Source organism: Gambusia affinis, linkage group LG12 (genome assembly GCF_019740435.1).
Source record: "Gambusia affinis linkage group LG12, SWU_Gaff_1.0, whole genome shotgun sequence".
Lineage (NCBI taxonomy): Eukaryota > Metazoa > Chordata > Actinopteri > Cyprinodontiformes > Poeciliidae > Gambusia > Gambusia affinis.
This window is the reverse complement of record NC_057879.1, coordinates 27,717,461-27,734,806: the sequence shown is the minus strand read 5'-3', so window position 1 is coordinate 27,734,806 and position 17,346 is coordinate 27,717,461. Positions and strand designations below refer to the sequence as shown.

General features: G+C 45.2%; 1 protein-coding gene across 2 annotated transcripts; it reads left to right on the top strand.

Moving 5' to 3' along the window:
* The first annotated feature begins 1,030 nt into the window (after positions 1-1,030).
* On the top strand, positions 1,031-17,092 carry lamc2 (laminin, gamma 2). Of its 2 annotated transcripts, none has more exons than XM_044135161.1 (21): positions 1,031-1,250; positions 4,638-4,811; positions 4,880-4,997; positions 5,540-5,661; positions 5,764-5,895; positions 5,973-6,162; positions 6,446-6,555; positions 7,021-7,413; positions 7,481-7,714; positions 7,795-7,931; positions 8,465-8,615; positions 8,995-9,200; positions 9,330-9,409; positions 9,491-9,628; positions 10,092-10,236; positions 10,319-10,465; positions 10,581-10,692; positions 11,568-11,764; positions 13,326-13,484; positions 13,563-13,662; positions 14,484-17,092. In XM_044135161.1, the coding sequence occupies exons 1-21, from the start codon at positions 1,175-1,177 to the stop codon at positions 14,735-14,737; spliced, it is 3,375 nt and encodes a 1,124-aa protein (XP_043991096.1). In that variant the 5' UTR covers positions 1,031-1,174; the 3' UTR covers positions 14,738-17,092. The 2 variants fall into 2 exon arrangements, with proteins under 2 accessions (XP_043991096.1, XP_043991095.1); XM_044135160.1 differs by having other exon boundaries at positions 1,032-1,250; positions 4,635-4,811.
* Positions 17,093-17,346: the final 254 nt, after the last annotated feature.

Genomic DNA, 17,346 nt, shown 5'->3' with positions numbered 1-17,346 from the left:
CTGTAACTGGTCAATACTTGGACCAGTATAGCTGACTGGTATGTTTCCAAACACAGCAGATAAAAACCATCATTTTCCTTCTATTATCATCGTTTCTGCTGCTTTGACACCAAACTGAGACAAATCAGAAGGTTCTGGTCGGAACGTGACAAAGTCCAAAGAGCAGAACCAGTAACTCCTTTATGACTGAGAGAACCAGTCAGCTGATAAGGTGTGAGTGTGTTCAGGTGTGGCGTTGGCACGGCAACAGGAACAAATCAGGCGTGTCTCTGTATGTGTGTGTCTCTGTGTGTGTGAGGTTCAGAGTGTGTGTGAGGTTCAGAGTGTGTGTGAGGTTCAGGTGTGTGTGAGGTTCAGAGTGTGTGTGAGGTTCAGGTGTGTGTGAGGTTGTGCCTCCCTGCTGTCGTCGCCTCAGGACAGAGTTTACACATAAAAACAATTTGAGCTGCAGGGAGGAAAAATTACAGCTTAGACCAAATCAAACACATCCTGATTGTTTTTAACTCCTGTGGGGAAAATACAGTCAGAACAGGACCCGAATGGGTCAGAACCGGGTCAGAACCAGGGACTTTTTCATTGAAAATTCTGACACTCTTTTATTTCTAGTTCTATTTACTTCCAATAGTTGATATTTTTCATTTGTTTCTCTCATATTCTGTGATTTTATGTCAGTTTGTCCGTATTCTCTTATTTTTTTGGGTTTTCTTGCAGACATTTTCTTTGCCCAGTCATCCTGCAGAATGTGGAGTAACGGACAGATTAGGCATTAAATAATGAGATTATTTTTAGTTTGGATTTCTTGCAGCCTTTCTGCTGGTTCTGATCTTTCTGCAGAGCTCAGCTTCATGTTTACAGCAAACATCCGGACCTTCGTCTGTCTGACACAGAGACCTTATTGTCCAGCTCTCTGAGACGTCCCTGTCTGTCCCTCTCTGTCTGTCCCTCCCTGTCTGTCCCTCCCTGTCTGTCCCTCTCTGTCTCTCTCTCCCCCCTCTCTCTCTCTACCTGCAGCTCCTCGGCCGTCATTTCCTCTGACTCTCTGTGAATCACGGTGAGTAATCGGCGGCAGAATGTGCAGCGTGCTCAGACCTGCTGCAGGACAGCAGAGTGGTTAAAACCCGGCGCTCGCCCAGAACCAGAACATTCTCCTCAGCTGATTTCTGGATCCAACGACATGGAGAGCTGCTGGGTTTCCCTCTGCGTGGTTCTGGCCGCTCTGGGCTCGGTCCAGACCACCTACACCTCCTACTGTGAGTACCTGGACCTGTTCCGATCTGGTTCTGTTGTTTCTTTTTTGCTGAAGCATCAGAAACTTTCTGCTTATCATCGTTTCTTCTCCGTGAACCGACGAGACGAGGCTGTAGGGTTCTGTTCACCTACTGGGTTCTGTTCGGTCTGGTTCAGTCCAGTTATCAGTGCAGGTTAGAACAGTTGGGTTCAGTGATCCAGAACCAGAAGAACCTGCGGTGAAATGTTGAGTTTTGGCACCAGAACCCATCAGATCGGATGGGTTCTGATCCTAGAAGATGATTTTATTACAGTGCCGGCACCCGGTTCTCATGTTTGGACCTTTCTGTGGGTTCAGAACCAGGTCCGGTTCCCCTTTGGGCTCCATATGATGGATCTGTGAGAGCCGAGCTGCAGAACATCATCATGATGAAGAGGAGGTTCTGGTTCTGACGGTTCTGAATGGACCTTATGGTTCTTCTACCAATCAGGCGTAACATTATGACCACCCGTCCGGCAGGACGGGTCCGTTTCCTGAGCTGCGGTTCTGGTCAGCAGTTTTTTCTGAATTCATTAGATTTATTTTTTAACATTTGGGTGTTTTTCAGATGATGAGCATCGTCAGTATCTGACCAGTCTGGACTGGGACGGCTCTACTGGTCCGGCTGGAGGAGTTGGTTCTTTATTTCTAAGTTTCCTCCAGGCTGGGATCTGATCACACCGAGAGATGTTTGTCTCTCTTTCTGTTTAAAAGATCATTTCTTGCTCCCAGAATTGGAAAAATGCTGTTTGTTTTCTGACTACATGAGAAAATGACAAACGTCTGAAAACTGAATGAATGAGTTTCACTTCTTGCTCTTCATCACTTCTGGTTCTTAATCGCTGGGATTTTTCTGGTTGAATCAAAGTTTTAAACAAACGAGCTGCTGGATGATGATTGGTCGGGTTCTTCTTCTCTGTTTCTGCTTCAGAACCCAGAGGTCCGGACGGTCATAATGTTATGCCTGATGTTTGAATGTTTCTACCATCAAAACAAAACTTCCTGTTCAGACGTGAAGCAGCTCAGAACATGTCTGAACAGAACCAGAACAAACAGAACCAGCTGAACAGAACCAGCTGAACAGAACCAGGACAAACAGAACCAGAACAAACAGAACCAGCTGAACAGAACCTTCTTTCAGAACAACAAACACATTTCTGTTCTACTGAAAATGGGAAGAAATGAAAGAAAAACCAGCAATGCAGATTTAGAACCATCATGTCCTCAGATCACCGCCGCTCTGCTGCAGGAGGGAGACGCCCAGCGGGGGGCAGACCTGAGCAGGGGGGGGGGGGGGTAAACAGGGCGAGGCCCGTCTGCCCCGCCGCCTTCGCCTCAGGACACGGAGTTTGGAGACGCAGCAGAAAAAAAATCCAGGAGGATTTGTCGAAACACGACTGAGAGAAACAAACAGAACTTCAGAGGAGATCTGAGGTTCTGCGGTTCTGCTGCTCCGACCCGATCCAACACCTCCGGGTTTAACAACAAGAAGAACCCGGAGAACTTCAGTCCAGATCCAGCTGGTTCTGGTCCAGTAAATCTTTCATCAGGTTCTGATTTGAAATATTTTCCATTTAACCATCAAGTTTGTTTCCATGGAAACGTTTAACTGTCAGAGCCTGGAAATAAATTTATGTTTAAACCAGAAAGAGTTTAATTACAGATTATAAATTATTAATAACTTAATAATTACTTACTAATAAGGAGTTTAGGAAATCCCTCCTTTCCTTTGTTTCCTCTGGAGGAAAATTAAACATCCTGAAGTTTTACTGCTTTACGACTTTTCTCTTCAAATGAAATAATAATTATAAAATCTTTATAATTATTAAAATCTGGTTAAAACGACGAGCTTTCTTTATTTTAATGAGATAAACGGAATTTCTGATCTGCTAAAGATCAGAACACAAGATCAATTTAATAATTATCGGTTTTTAATTGATCGGTTTTATTGACCTTTGAAAACAAATTAATAATCATTTTCTTTCTCCTCTAATAATAAAAATATTCTGTTTCTGCTGGGATTTGATGATTTATCTTCAGGAATGAACTCTTTACCATCACCCTAATCTTTAGCTCCCTCCTCAGATTATTGATCAGGTCCAGGTCAAGACTTGGACTAGGACACTCTAACATTAATATCACCTTGATGGACAAATTAAAATGTGAGCAGGGGTATGAATACTTCTGAGCTTCCTGTGTTTGATGCGTAACGACGCCATGTTGACCTCCTGAAGGTCGTTCTGGGTCACCGGTCTGCATGTGGATCCAGTTTCCTCCAGAACCGACCGTGTCAACAAGAAAAAGTCAAAACAGAAGAAAAAACTCAGAAAATATATGATCTAGATGTTTGTTATGCTATGTTGCTCCGTTGCCCCGTCACCCCTTTGGTGTGTTGCTCCGTTGCCTCGTTGCCGTCGTTCCGTTTTCCCTCAGCAGGTGAAACCAGAAACCGTCGGTCATAAAGTTTCTCAGCTCGTGTCCTCTGGACTCTTTCTGCTGTCAGGCGGCGGTTCTGATCCGTTCGGTCGGCTGAGTCACAGACTGACCTCAGACAGACAGACACACCTTCACCTGACGCCTCTGATGAATGAATGAGTCAGAACCTCATTCGTTCATCAGAACCAGCCAAATGTTTGTTCTGAACCCAAATGTTTTCCAGGATCAAAAGTTCTCAGGGTTCCAGATTAAAGGTCCAGTTCGTCATCCTGCTGCTTCCTATTGAACATAAATCATAATTAAATAGATTGTATTGATAATGATCCATTTTATTGTTTAGGATTTAGTCGGTTCTGGATGGTGAAATAAAATAAACCTTCAACATGAAGAAAAGGGGTCAGAGGTCAACCTGCTGGTTCTATAATCCTGATTTATCAGAACATTTTCATCTTTAGAGAAACAGAAATCTTGGTTATTGTGCAAAAACTGAAACCGATGAAGCAGACAATAAAAAAAATCTAATCAAATTTGATTTGAATAGGACATTTCATCAGCAAGGCCTTTCAAAATATTTTACATCGAATCAAACGCAGAAACACAAAGTCATCAAGAGGCGCTTCTTGCTTTTGCATCCATAAAGGTTATAAAAGTTTTACTGGTTTCACTCCAGCAGGTCAGTTTTATCAAAATAAGTCAAATTTTAACTGAAGCTGGACAGAATGATGCGTTCAGGAGACCAAACTTCTGTGGGAAAAACCACAAATCAAGTTTGTACAACAACATCAATTCCTGGCCTGGAAGTGAAAATATTTCAGAAATGTTTAAATTTAAATCGCGTCCATTTAAGTGAAGAAGCTCATGATCATGTTCAGAGCAAGAAGATGTTTTCTTTCCTCTGATGAAGCTCCGTTCCTCTTGTGTCGTCCTGCAGCAGACTCCCGCTGCGAGTGCAGCGGCCGGGCGTGGCGCTGCCTGCAGGACGCCTGGGGTCTGCGCTGCCTGGACTGTCAGGGAAACACCGAGGGTCGACGCTGCGAGCGCTGCAAGGACGGATTCTACCAGCAGGGGGCGCGGCTGAGCTGCACGCCCTGCAACTGCAACCCCACAGGTGAGGACGCACCTGTCCGCGTGACGTCATCCAGTCAGGAAACGTCTGAGCGCGTTTTCTCTCTGCAGGTTCAGTTAGCAACACGTGTGACAGCAGGGGGCGCTGCAGCTGTAAGGAAGGCGTCTCTGGAGACAAATGTGACCTTTGCCCCGACGGCCCGGTGGGAGCGGACGGCTGCAGCAGGAGGTGACGTCATCATCTAACGAAGATTTAAATCATCTCGTCTTCAGAGTTCCTTTGGATTTCTCAGATTTTTACTTTCATCAGAACAAAAACAAGTCAAATATTTCTTGTTTCAGATCAGATTCAGCCAGATAATGCAGATTTCATAACTTAAAATATTTTAATGCTCTAAAACTCAAAGTCATGATAGAAAAAGAAAAACCAGAAGCATCAATAACAGAAGCCTAAAAAACTAATTAATGTTTTTCCTTCAGTTTTGTTGTAAATCTTCTGATGTAAAATTAGAAGTTTTTAGATTCTTTTAATAAATAGATTAACTTTCTTAAAGTTTATATTTGAATAATAAACAGTAAGACAGAAAAATATGCAACAGGGAAATGTTGTAGAAATGGACTGAGGAATCATTTCAGTAAAAGTTTTATTACATTTTGCATCCAGACGTTCAGCAGGTTTTTGGTTCATTGTTTCCTGGTCAGTCGCAGTTTTTCTCCAGGTGTTTCTCTCAGTTCCTGTTTCTCTCAAACTTCCTGCTGGTTGTTTTCCAGGCGCCAGGAAAGAGAGGATTCTGGGAGTTTGACTCTGCCGTGTTTCTGTTACGGACACAGTGATCGTTGTTCTGCTCGGCCTGGTTTCTCCATCCACAGCGTCTCCTCCACCTTCAGCTCAGGTAACAGGAACAGAAGCCGGTTCCGGGTTGATTAGGTGGTTCTGTTCAGGTGGTTCTGTTCAGGTGGTTCTGTTCCAGCTAAAACAACCTGCCGGGTTTCAGGTCCGGACGGCTGGACGGCGGCGACGGCCCAGCGTACGACTCCTCAGGACGTTCTGTTCCGCTGGTCGCCCAGACACCAGGACCTGGAGGTAGTGTCCAAGCAAAGCCTGCCCACTTACCTGTACGCACCAGGTGAGACAAGCTCCGCCCCCTTGCGTCCGTCAGCGTTTCCTCCCGTCTCCTCTGACCCGTCGTCTCCCGTCTTGCAGACGTTTACCTGGGGAACAAACTGCTGAGTTACGGCCAGAACCTGTCCTTCTCGCTGCGTTTGGACAGCGGCGTTCGCCACCCGTCCACCAGCGACGTCGTCCTGGAGGGCGGCGGCCTGACGGTGGCGGCGGCGCTGGGGGACCTGAGGGCCGTTGTCCCTTGTGGGAAGAAGCTCAACTACACCTTCAGGTCAGGAAATGACATCACTCTGATCCTTCAGGTGTGTTTAACGCCTCATTAGCTTCCTGAGGAAGTGAAACATTCCTGAGAACTTTAGCAGCTGGAAGCATCAGGTTTCCTCCATCGTATAAAGACGAATATGAGTCTGGAGGAAACGTCAGACTGAAACCCGGTGTCTGCAGGACGGTTCGTTCCGTCTGCAGGACGGTTCCGTCTGCAGGTTTAATCTGAATGGTGACCAGAGCATCTCATCAACGATTTCTTTAAAACTTGGTTTCCTGTTTTCCAACAGGCTGGATGAGAAGCTCAGCATGTGGAAACCTCAACTTTCCTCATTCGAGTTCCAGAAGCTTCTCCAGAACCTGACGGCCATAAAGATCCGGGCCACGTTTGGAAAAGATGGTGAGACGGTTCTCCACTCTGTTCAGGGGTTTCATGTCGCTCCGATGAGCAGCAGCGATTAGATTCTTCAGTTTCAGTATCCAGATGAATCCCATTAATTAATTAAACTCTTTGCAATTTAAAAAAGGACATAAACTCACCACTGTTCACTAGAAGTTCATATTTTAAATCATATTGATGTCCAACAATGATCTGTTTTAATCGTCATTTCTGTTTAAATGAGAGAAAAGTTAGAATCATTCCATATGCTGATGACTCTTTTATTTACGTTTCTTTTGTCCAAAGTTACAATTAGACCTGATTTCACTGTAAAACAGACAGACCGTCACAGACCACCTGTTGCTTTGATCAACATCAGGAATGGTCTATTTAAAGTAGCAGGAGAAGAACCAGAAACTTTAAACCACATGGAAATCAGAACCAGGTTTTCTGTGGTTTGCTCACTGATTGGTCCCTTTCCTTCAGGACGCGGTTACCTTGACAACGTGAACCTGGTTTCGGCTCGGCGTGGCGACGGCGTGGCGGCCGGCTGGGTCCGGACCTGCACATGTCCACCGGGATACGAGGGCGACTTCTGTGAGCGCTGCGCGGCCGGGTTCAGGCGCCGGGCGCCGTCATCCGGGGCCTTCAGCGCCTGCGAGCCGTGCAGCTGCAGGGGCGGCAGCTGCGACCCCCAGACCGGAGACTGTTACTCCGCAGACGAGACGTCCGGCGAGCGGAGCTGCTCCGAGGGGTTCTACAGAGACCCGCGGCAGCAGGGGGCCTGTGAGCGCTGCCCCTGTCCGGAGAGGTCGTCCTGCTTTCTGGAGGCCGGAGCTCTGGAGCCTCAGTGCCTCCGCTGTCCGCAGGGAACCTTCGGTGAGTCCAGAATGAACCCAACACTCAGTGTGAGATGTCAGGATGTAAATGTTTGGTTTCTCCTCAGGGTTTTACTGCGACACCTGTCGGGAGGGTTTCTATGGCGACCCCGCAGGTCTGCGAGGCGCACAGCGACCCTGCAGACCCTGCAGCTGCAACGGTCACATTGACGTCAGCATGGCGGGAAGCTGCGACCGCAACAGCGGAGAATGCCTGAAGTGTCTGAACAACACGACCGGTCGGTTCTGTGAGAGCTGCCTGGCCGGGTTCTACCGGAACCCGTCCACCAGCGCCTGCAAACGTGAGGACAGAGTCCAGGTTCCCCTGCAGGACGAAACCAGTAAGGATCAGCTCTAATCTGAGGAACGTTTCCCCCTGCAGCCTGCAGCTGTGACATCCTGGGCTCAGAGGACGGCCAGTGCGACGCGGCCGGACGGTGCCGGTGCCGAGCGGGCTTCCAGGGTCCGAGGTGTGACCGGCCCAACTGCCCCACCTGCTTCAGCCCCATCAGGAAGAAGGTAGAAGAAGGCTGGTTCTGGGGTTTCTAAAGCTCATGTTGAAGGCGCAGCGCCCCCTGCTGGCTGGAAGCTGCAGAAAGATTCCTAAACTAATGCAGGTTTCAAACTAAACCAAAGGCTTGAATCAAACATTTTATCTTCTAATGATTCTGGAAGAAAAAGTTTCTGCAAAAACAATATTTTAGTTAAAATGTTGCATTTATTTCAGTCTAAACCTGAAAGGTTTTGAATTGATCCAGCAGTTATGATCAATAATCATTTATTGTAACATATCTTCAGCTGTGACTGAATTTTTTCTTCTTCCTGATTATATTTTACGGCTTCTTATCTGAAAACAACAAACTGTTTTACTCTGATCCTGCTTTATTTAATATAACCATTTTAAAATTTTATTTTAAAATTTCTTTTTCTCTCCATTTAAATCCAAATTTTCCAAATATTTGTCTCAGTTTTACTTTTCTATCCAGATTTTTGCCTAAATGCTCCAGAGGTTTCCGTGTTTCAGCTGCAGGTTGAATGTTTCTCTGCCTCAGATGGAGCTTTACTCCGTCAGACTGAAGGAGCTGGAGATCCTGCTGTCTGGGTCGGGTCGGGTTCCGACCAACCGGGCTGAGATGGAGGCGGCTCTGAGAGCGATGGAGGATCTGATGAAGGACCTGCAGCAGAACGCCGAGCAGCTGACGGGTCGGAGAATCTCCTCATGTTTCCTGACATAAAACAGTCCAGATTTATTATTATTTTAAAACAATTACTAAACAATCTTAGACTTTAAATTTGATCTGTGTGAATAATCAACATTTTTTATTTTTCTTTCTAAATCCATTTTTTTTCTTGAACAAAATTAATATGTAAAAGTTAGTTTTTTTCCTAAGTGAAATCTTTTCCCAAACGCACCAAATTTATAAAAAATGTGAATAAAACATCATAACAGGAAACGGGTTCATATTTCCAAACTGGACCTTATTGAGCTGTTTTGGTTTCAGTGGCCTCTAGTGGAGATTCAAGGTACTGCAGCTGAATATGTCAGTTTAGTTGTTGATAAAATGAAACCTTTTCGTAACAGATCAGGAGAAGATGCTGCAGACTCGCCTGTCGTCCATCAGCGGCCGTCAGTTCACTGAAGAACAGAAGATCCAGAACATCTCAGAGACGCTCAAACACATCGGCCAGCAGCAGCGGACCTTCAAGTCCAAGGTGGAGGAGGTGGAGACTCTGATCGCTGCCATGAAAAACCTTCTGGCGGAGGCAAAAACCAAGATCCAGTCCGTGGTAAGACCTGCTGACCAGCATGACAACCTTCAGAGTTTCTCCTGATCAGATTGTAATTTAGTTAATGAGAAACTGAAGAACATGTTTCCTGTTTCCTGTTTCCTGATGCTTTGCTGTGTTTCCTGTTAGGATCTTCCTGTCCGCGATGATCCACTGACTTCAGGCTCGCTGTCCTCTCTGGTGCAGCAGGCGACAGGCCTGGCCAATGAGTAAGATCTGAATCTGTTAATAATAATAATAATAATCATCATCATCATCATCATCATCATCATTTCTGGTTCGCCTCCCAGACACAAAGCGACGGCGGACTCTGTGGAGCAGGCGGCCAACCAGGCTCTGAGCGACTCCAAGCAGAGTCTGGATCTGATCCGGACTCTGATGAACAAGGAGAACAAAGTCCAGGAGCTGATCGGAGATCTGCAGGATCTGTGAGTAGATCCTCAGATCCCACCCTGATCCAGTGGATCACCGCTGACCTTCATCCTGAACTTCATGAGGTTTAGAGCCAAAAACCAAACAGAACATGAAGAAAGCTGAACCTTCAGTCCAAACTGTCCTGCAGTGAAAATGTTTCTGATCCCAACAGATTAAAATGATTATCAGAGAAACGATCTGCTGCTCCTTTTCCCTTACACTCATTTTTAAGGAATATAATTTCTCTTTTCATTGGTTTACTGATAAATTGTATCTGTATGTTAGATTTTATATTCAGCTGCTCTTACTGAACATGAATTTTCTCTAATGCTGATGGTCTTCTGAGAGTTTGTGGAAAGTTCTGCTCAGGTTAGAGAAACTGAAACTTTCTGAGGAGAACTGCAGTAGAATCTGAGTTTCTGGCTGTTTTGAAGGATCTGGATAAAAACCGTGTCATTTTCTCCTGCTTGCATCCAGATACGATAAAACCTCAGCAGATGTGACGAGTTTGGAGAAGCGAGCAGGAAGTCTGAGCGAAGACGCCAAACAGGAGAGCAAGATGGCCGACGGCATGCTGAAAGACATTTCCAGGCTGGAGAAGAACCTCCCACCGTCCATGAAGGTAGGAGCTGCTGCATTAGCATTAGCATTAGCATTAGCGGCTACTGAAGGTCTCTGAGCCAGAGGTGTGTGGTGATGCTCAGGATGCTGTGGACGCCATGGTAACCAGGCTGGACGCCTTGAAGGAGGCGCAGAAGAACATCTCCGCCGTGGACGATCTGCTGGGCGCTGCGGAGAAAGACCGGACCGGCGCCAAGGAGCTGCTGGATCAGGGCCAAACCGCCCAGCAGGTACCGACCAATCAGAATCCAGCAGAGGGAACTTAATATTTCAGTTATGATGACAGGAACCAGAAGTTGGACCGGAACAAGAAGCTCCTCTGATCAGCTGGACGTTTGTCTGCAGGAGTTCAACAAGCTGCTGGACCGGGTCGGCGCCGCTAAAGCGGAAACCGAGAAAGCTCTGCAAGGCGCCGGTACCAACAACGACCTGGACGACACCCTGAACACCCTGAGAGGTACTGACACCCGCCACCAACAGGGGGCGCCGTGGGGCCTGCTTCTACAAACAGTCCCAACGCTTATGGTGGTGGAGCTCACCAGAACCGGGCTCCATCTGGTACCAGGGAGCTGATTTACTACCTGTTAGAACCAGTCAGAACCAGACAGAACCAGACAGAACCAGTCAGAACCAGTCAGAACCAGTCAGAACCAGACAGAACCAGTCAGAACCAGTCAGGACCAGACAGAACCAGTCAGAACCAGTCAGAACCAGTCAGAACCAGTCAGAACCAGACAGAACCAGTCAGAACCAGTCAGAACCAGACAGAACCAGTCAGAACCAGTCAGAACCAGTCAGAACCAGACAGAACCAGTCAGAACCAGTCAGAACCAGACAGAACCAGTCAGAACCAGTCAGAACCAGTCAGAACCAGACAGAACCAGTCAGAACCAGTCAGAACCAGTCAGGACCAGACAGGACCAGTCAGAACCAGACAGAACCAGTCAGAACCAGTCAGAACCAGTCAGAACCAGTCAGAACCAGTCAGGACCAGACAGGACCAGTCAGGACCAGACAGAACCAGTCAGAACCAGTCAGAACCAGTCAGAACCAGTCAGGACCAGACAGGACCAGTCAGGACCAGACAGAACCAGTCAGAACCAGACAGAACCAGTCAGAACCAGTCAGGACCAGTCAGAACCAGTCAGAACCAGTCAGAACCAGACAGAACCAGTCAGAACCAGACAGAACCAGTCAGAACCAGACAGAACCAGTCAGAACCAGACAGAACCAGACAGAACCAGTCAGAACCAGTCAGAACCAGACAGAACCAGTTGGTTCTCCTCCCCAGTAGATCTCGGTCTTTCCCTCATCGTCTCTTTGCGTCTCCAGGTTTCGACCAGCAGATCGGCGACAGTAAATCTGGAGCTGATGAAGCCGTCAAGCGTCTTCCGAACATCAGCAGCACCATCCAGGAAGCTGTGGGTAAAAACGTCCAGACCCAGTCGGTTCTGGACGCGGCGTCCAAAGATCACGACGAGGCGATGGGAAACATCAACGCGCTGGACGGCTTGGCCAAAAACCTCCAGGTAAAAACAGCCGTTAGATTTTAATGGAGGCCAATAAAACTGTTGAAAACTGAAATTACATTTCAAAGCTAAGCAATACCTAGCATGAACTGAGGTTGAGCGCCCCCTACAGGCTGAGGAGCAGCTGCAGTCTGGTTCAGGATTCACAACCTGACTGCTTTTCTCTGGATGGTTTTTATAGTTTTTATTGTTTTCTGACAGCAAATCAAATGTTGTGACTATTGACCAAAAAAATAATCTGAGAACAGTTTAAGCTACGCTAGGCTAAAGCTACACTAAGCTAAAGCTATGCTAAGCTAAAGCTACGCTAGGCTAAAGCTACACTAAGCTAAAGCTACACTAGGCCCATCATAACTCCTGCTTACTATTTCCTGTCAGTCAATAAAATCTTCACATGAAATTTGAAGCTTTTCTTGTGTTTAAACATCTATTGACACAAATTAAAGACCAGAGAGTTAGATTACTTTGTACTTCCAGTTTCAGGTCTCTATCGGTCTGAAAACACATTTTTATTGCTTCCAGGATCCCTGTCACACAGAGCGCTGGGGAAAACTCTTCATCACAGAGTTGCAGCGCAAATGTCAAATACTAACAAACACATGTTATCTACACACTAGATTATTCTGTTTCAGACTCAGGATAAAACAGAGCAAGTTGTATCTCTTCACTGCGACAGTTTTATCAACAGGTCAGGCTTCTGCTGAGCGATAAACCCGGTTGGACCGGGTTGGACCCGGTCGTCACTGCTGTTCTTCAGAGAGGCCTTCTGGAGGAAAGAAACATTTTTAGGCTAAGATAAAACAATAAAGGTATACAAGACAAGAACATTATATAGGTAAAACAACAAATATTTGATAATAATATATACAATTTGCCTAATAACTTGGACTAGGCCCTGTGACCATAAACTGTGTTTTTGTCATATAGAGTAAAAATATCCTTTAATCTCCTCAGTTTGGACATTTCAGTGCAACAGCAGCAAATCTACAGAAAATCCAAGCAAAGACAGGAAAATGCAAAATGTGCAGAAATTAGAACTTTAAAAAGACAAAAACTATTTACTATTACTGACAATGAAAACTTTTAAACAGCTTTAAATGAAAAGTTCATATTTGTTGGATTTTTAAACCTCTGACCAAACGACCAGGAAGGTCAAAGTTCAACTTGGTCTTGGATTTTGCTTTGGTTCAGTAACTCTGCCTGACACTGGAACATTTTACAGATTGTCTTTTATATGTAAAATTATAGAATTACATTATTTTCTATGAATTATAAACTTTTTGTTTCTGGGAACAAACTCAACCTGAAGCTCCGTCTGGTTCAGGAGGTCGGCCCGAATGCTTCACCTCCAGACGGCTAAACCAAACGGATCAAACGTTTCAACAAACAGTTTATTAATATTTCCATCAGAGGATCATTTGTCTTATTGTTCTGAAACTCTCGTCTCTGTCAGCCTGAAGTTTTCCACGACGCCTGCAGAGAATCTCAGGACTTTTGTTTTCCTGGGAGACATTTTCTCCTCTGGGTTTCTGTAATGTGAGGTTCTGGTTCTGTCCGTCAGAACACGGCCGGGTCGCTGCCGAATGCTGACGGTTTGGTGAGCGAAGCCGACAAACTGAACCAGGAGGCCAAGAACCTGAAGGCCGGAGCGGAGCAGACGGCCGCCGGGCTGAAGGACGGGCTGAAGGAGGTGAAGGGGCTGGCTGCTGGAGCGGAGGAGGTAACCACGGCGACCAGGAGCGATCAGCAGGTGGAGCAGAAGGTGGAGCGGATGGAGTAACAGGTGTTTTTTTTGCAGGCGGTTGCCGGAGCGACCGCGGCGCTCGCCAACGCCAAGCAGAGCAAAGACGCCGTTCAGGAAACGCTGAGATCCGTCAGCAACATGCTGGCCACCCTGAGTACGTTCTGCTTCCTCCCTGGTCCGGTCCGGTTCTGACGGCCTGCAGGACCCAGTACAACCCAGTTCTACTGGGTTCCACTGTCCAGTCCCATCGCTACACATCAGATTGTTGATCAATATTTTTTTAGGTTTCTAAAGAAACTCAAAGCTGCTGGTTTTAGTCTGGATTTAAAGGAAGTCAGAGTTTCAGCTGTTTTACTGTAGAATCCAGTAGAATCCAGTAGAACCCAGTAGAACCCAGTAGAACCCAGTAAAACCCGTTAGAACCCAGTAGAACCCAGTAAAACCCAGTAAAACCCGTTAGAACACAGTAAAACCCGTTAGAACCCAGTAGAACCCAGTTGGAACCCAGTAGAACCCAGTAGAACCCAGTAAAACCCGTTAGAACCCAGTAGAACCCAGTAAAACCCAGTAAAACCCAGTAAAACCCGTTAGAACACAGTAAAACCCGTTAGAACCCAGTAGAACCCAGTAAAACCCAGTAGAACCCAGTAAAACCCGTTAGAACCCAGTAGAACCCAGTAAAACCCGTTAGAACACAGTAAAACCTGTTAGAATCCAGTAGAACCCAGTTGGAACCCAGTAGAACCCAGTAGAACCCAGTAAAACCCGTTAGAACCCAGTAGAACCCAGTAAAACCCAGTAAAACCCAGTAGAACCCAGTAAAACCCGTTAGAACCCAGTAGAACCCAGTAAAACCCAGTAGAACCCAGTAAAACCCGTTAGAGCCCAGTAGAACCCAGTAAAACCCGTTAGAGCCCAGTAGAACCCGGTCCGTCTCGGTTCTTGGTGCTGAACGGACTCCTCCTGCCTCCTCAGACTCCGGAGACGTTGTGGACGAGGAGCAGCTGATGAAGCTGGAGGCGGCTCTGGTCCGGGCGGAGGAGGAGGTGCAGCAGCTCCTGCGGCCGCGGCTGGAGAAGGTGGAGGACCAGGAGGAGGCGCATCGCCGGCGCCTCGCCGCCATCAACACGGACATCGACGGCATCCTGAGGGACATCGCCAACCTGGAGGACATCCGGAACAGCATCCCTGCTGGCTGCTACAACACCCCGCCCATCGAGGAGCCCTGAGCCGCAGGGCGGAGGTCAGGGGTCAAAGGCCGCACGCTTCCACTCCGGACGCTCCAGAACCTGGAACGGTTTTCCTCCTCCTGGGAGTTTCCATCTGCTGCCGTTCATATCAAACCTTCCTGCCTTTAACTGGACCGTCCTGAGGAACCGGTTCTGGTCCGGCTCGGTCGGTCCGCTCTGCTCTTTTTAGTGTTCAGATTATTTTTCTACAAAATAAATAAAAACAACCAAACTAGTTGTTTCACCTCTGACTCCTGATTCAGGACAACAAATACCTGGAAAACCGGCTGATGTGTTTTAATATATTTTATTATTATTATTATACAATCAGCTGATAATTATGCAATAAGTTTATTATATTAGTTCTTACTAATATATTAGCATAATTTCACATTTATTTAGTAACTGTGGGATTTAATCCACAAAGTTTTAAATTGAATTCGTCCAAAAGTTTCCAGCTGATTGTAACCATGGAAACGGTGACTGTCACGGCGTTTCCTTAAATGTTCAGATTGTTTATTTAAACCTTTTTGTTTCAGTATTTATCTGTGAATAAGGAGAGAAAACATTTAAATTTCTCCAAGTTTACAAACTTTCTGCAGGTTGTGGGAGCCGTTGGAAAAGTTTCCATGAATTTATAGATTATTAACAGATTATTAACAGAAATACATTTATTCTGTATTTATACTTGTACAGATTTATATTTTTTGCTGATATGAAAAAATTATTAGTTTTGTTACAAAACATGTTGAACCACTGAATGGCAGAAATATTTAATTTTCCTTAATGATTTCTAATAAAATTAATTTCAAATCTTTATCCTTCTGTTTATCCGTTTTGTATGTTTTGGATCCGTCTTCATGTCGGTTCTGTGTTCTCCAGCAGAACTCAGGAAAAACACGATTTTCAGTCCATTTCACTTTCTAAATTAAAAATCCTATTAATTTATTTTTGCTACTTTAAAACAAGGTTTGGCTAATAATGCTCATATTTTTATCTGAAAATTACAATACTTTTAATTTTAAGAAATTAAGTATAGTAAGTTTTACTATCAATTTTCTACCAGTAATTTATTCCTTAATCTTGAGTTGTGGTAAAAATAGTTTAGTTATAGTTCATACAGGTTTTAAACAGCAAAAGAAATAAAACTAACTTTCCATGTAAACTTCAAATAAATCCAGTAAAAGTGCATTACTTAGAAGAAATACTTTATTTCGCCAGCAGAGGGTGTAAATGTAACCACAGTTGAATAAGACTCAGTTATTAAAGCTTAAATGAAAATAAAAATGTTTTAGTGCATTCTTTGATTCATTTTCCAAACATCCTGCCTGCAAACACACTTACACACACACACACTCACACACACACTTACACACACACACACACACACACACACACACTCACACACACACTCACACACACACACAGTTCAAATGGATGGTGACCAACATGAACCTGGAAACACACACACACTTACACACACACACACACACCCCCACACACATTTACACACACACTCACACACACACTTACACACACACACACTTACACACACACACACTCACACACACACACTTACACACACACACTTACACACACTCACACACGTCGGTACATTTACAGTGAATAAAAAATGGGCGACGGAGAGGATGATCTGAAGCTACGATTTCTTTATATCTATATTTATTATAATTATTTTATTTCCCAAACACAATCACTACAGACCATAATAATCTAATGAGGGAAAAACATTCATGCCAAAACCAAACAGTCAGAAAAAAGCATGCAGACGGAGAACAGGAGCAAACCGAGAGAAAACATCCTGAACGCTTTACAGAAGGTGCTTCTTCATCACCACCATCATCATCATCACCATCATCATCATTATTATTATTATGATCACCATCATCATCATCATCACCATCATCATCACCACCATCATCATCACCATCATCATCATCATCACCACCATCATCATCACCATCATCATCATCATCACCACCATCATCACCACCATCATCACCATCATCATCATCATCATCACCTTCATCATCCTCTCCTCCTCTGACATCACTTCCTCATCATAAAGCCTCCCGGTTCAGCAGCTCCCCCTGCTGGTCAACACATTCACAGTTCTGTGGGTGAAGTTCTGCAGGAACTTCCGGGTCTTCCTCCAGAACCTCTTCATGTTCTGATCAGAACCTTCTTTATTTACAAGTCAGTGGGAGCGGCTCATGTTTTATAACTATTTTGATTTCTACAGATTAATTTACTGTTGATTCCCTAAAGTAACCTGATGAGGAAGTGATGCGTTGCTGCTGCTAAAAACAGTTTAAAATCATTAAATTCGCTAAATGTTCTGCTGCTTCTGTTGGTTTGAAGTTCATGAACTCCATCCTTCATACAGTTTAAATTTGGCAGCAGATTTCTGGATTAGCTGTTTTAATGTAAAGGATGATTTTCTGTCTAGATTAGGATTATGGGATTTCTCATCTTAAAGTTGGAAAAATCAGTTTGACTGCCTCAAAAGTCAGAAATTTGCCTCATCCAATCCTCAGATCCAAAATGGCTGCCATGCTAACAACATGTAGCAATAGCTGCAGGGTTAC

What these genes read in the sequence shown, in the direction of transcription:
- lamc2 (XM_044135160.1), top strand. Translation starts at nt 1,175, where the DNA reads ATGGAGAGCTGCTGGGTTTCCCTCTGCGTGGTTCTGGCCGCTCTGGGC. An exon ending in GCGGACGGCTGCAGCAGGAG is followed by an intron (nt 4,998 to 5,539) that starts GTGACGTCATCA and finishes GTTGTTTTCCAG; the next exon opens with GCGCCAGGAAAGAGAGGATT. An exon ending in ATCGGAGATCTGCAGGATCT is followed by an intron (nt 9,629 to 10,091) that starts GTGAGTAGATCC and finishes GCTTGCATCCAG; the next exon opens with ATACGATAAAACCTCAGCAG.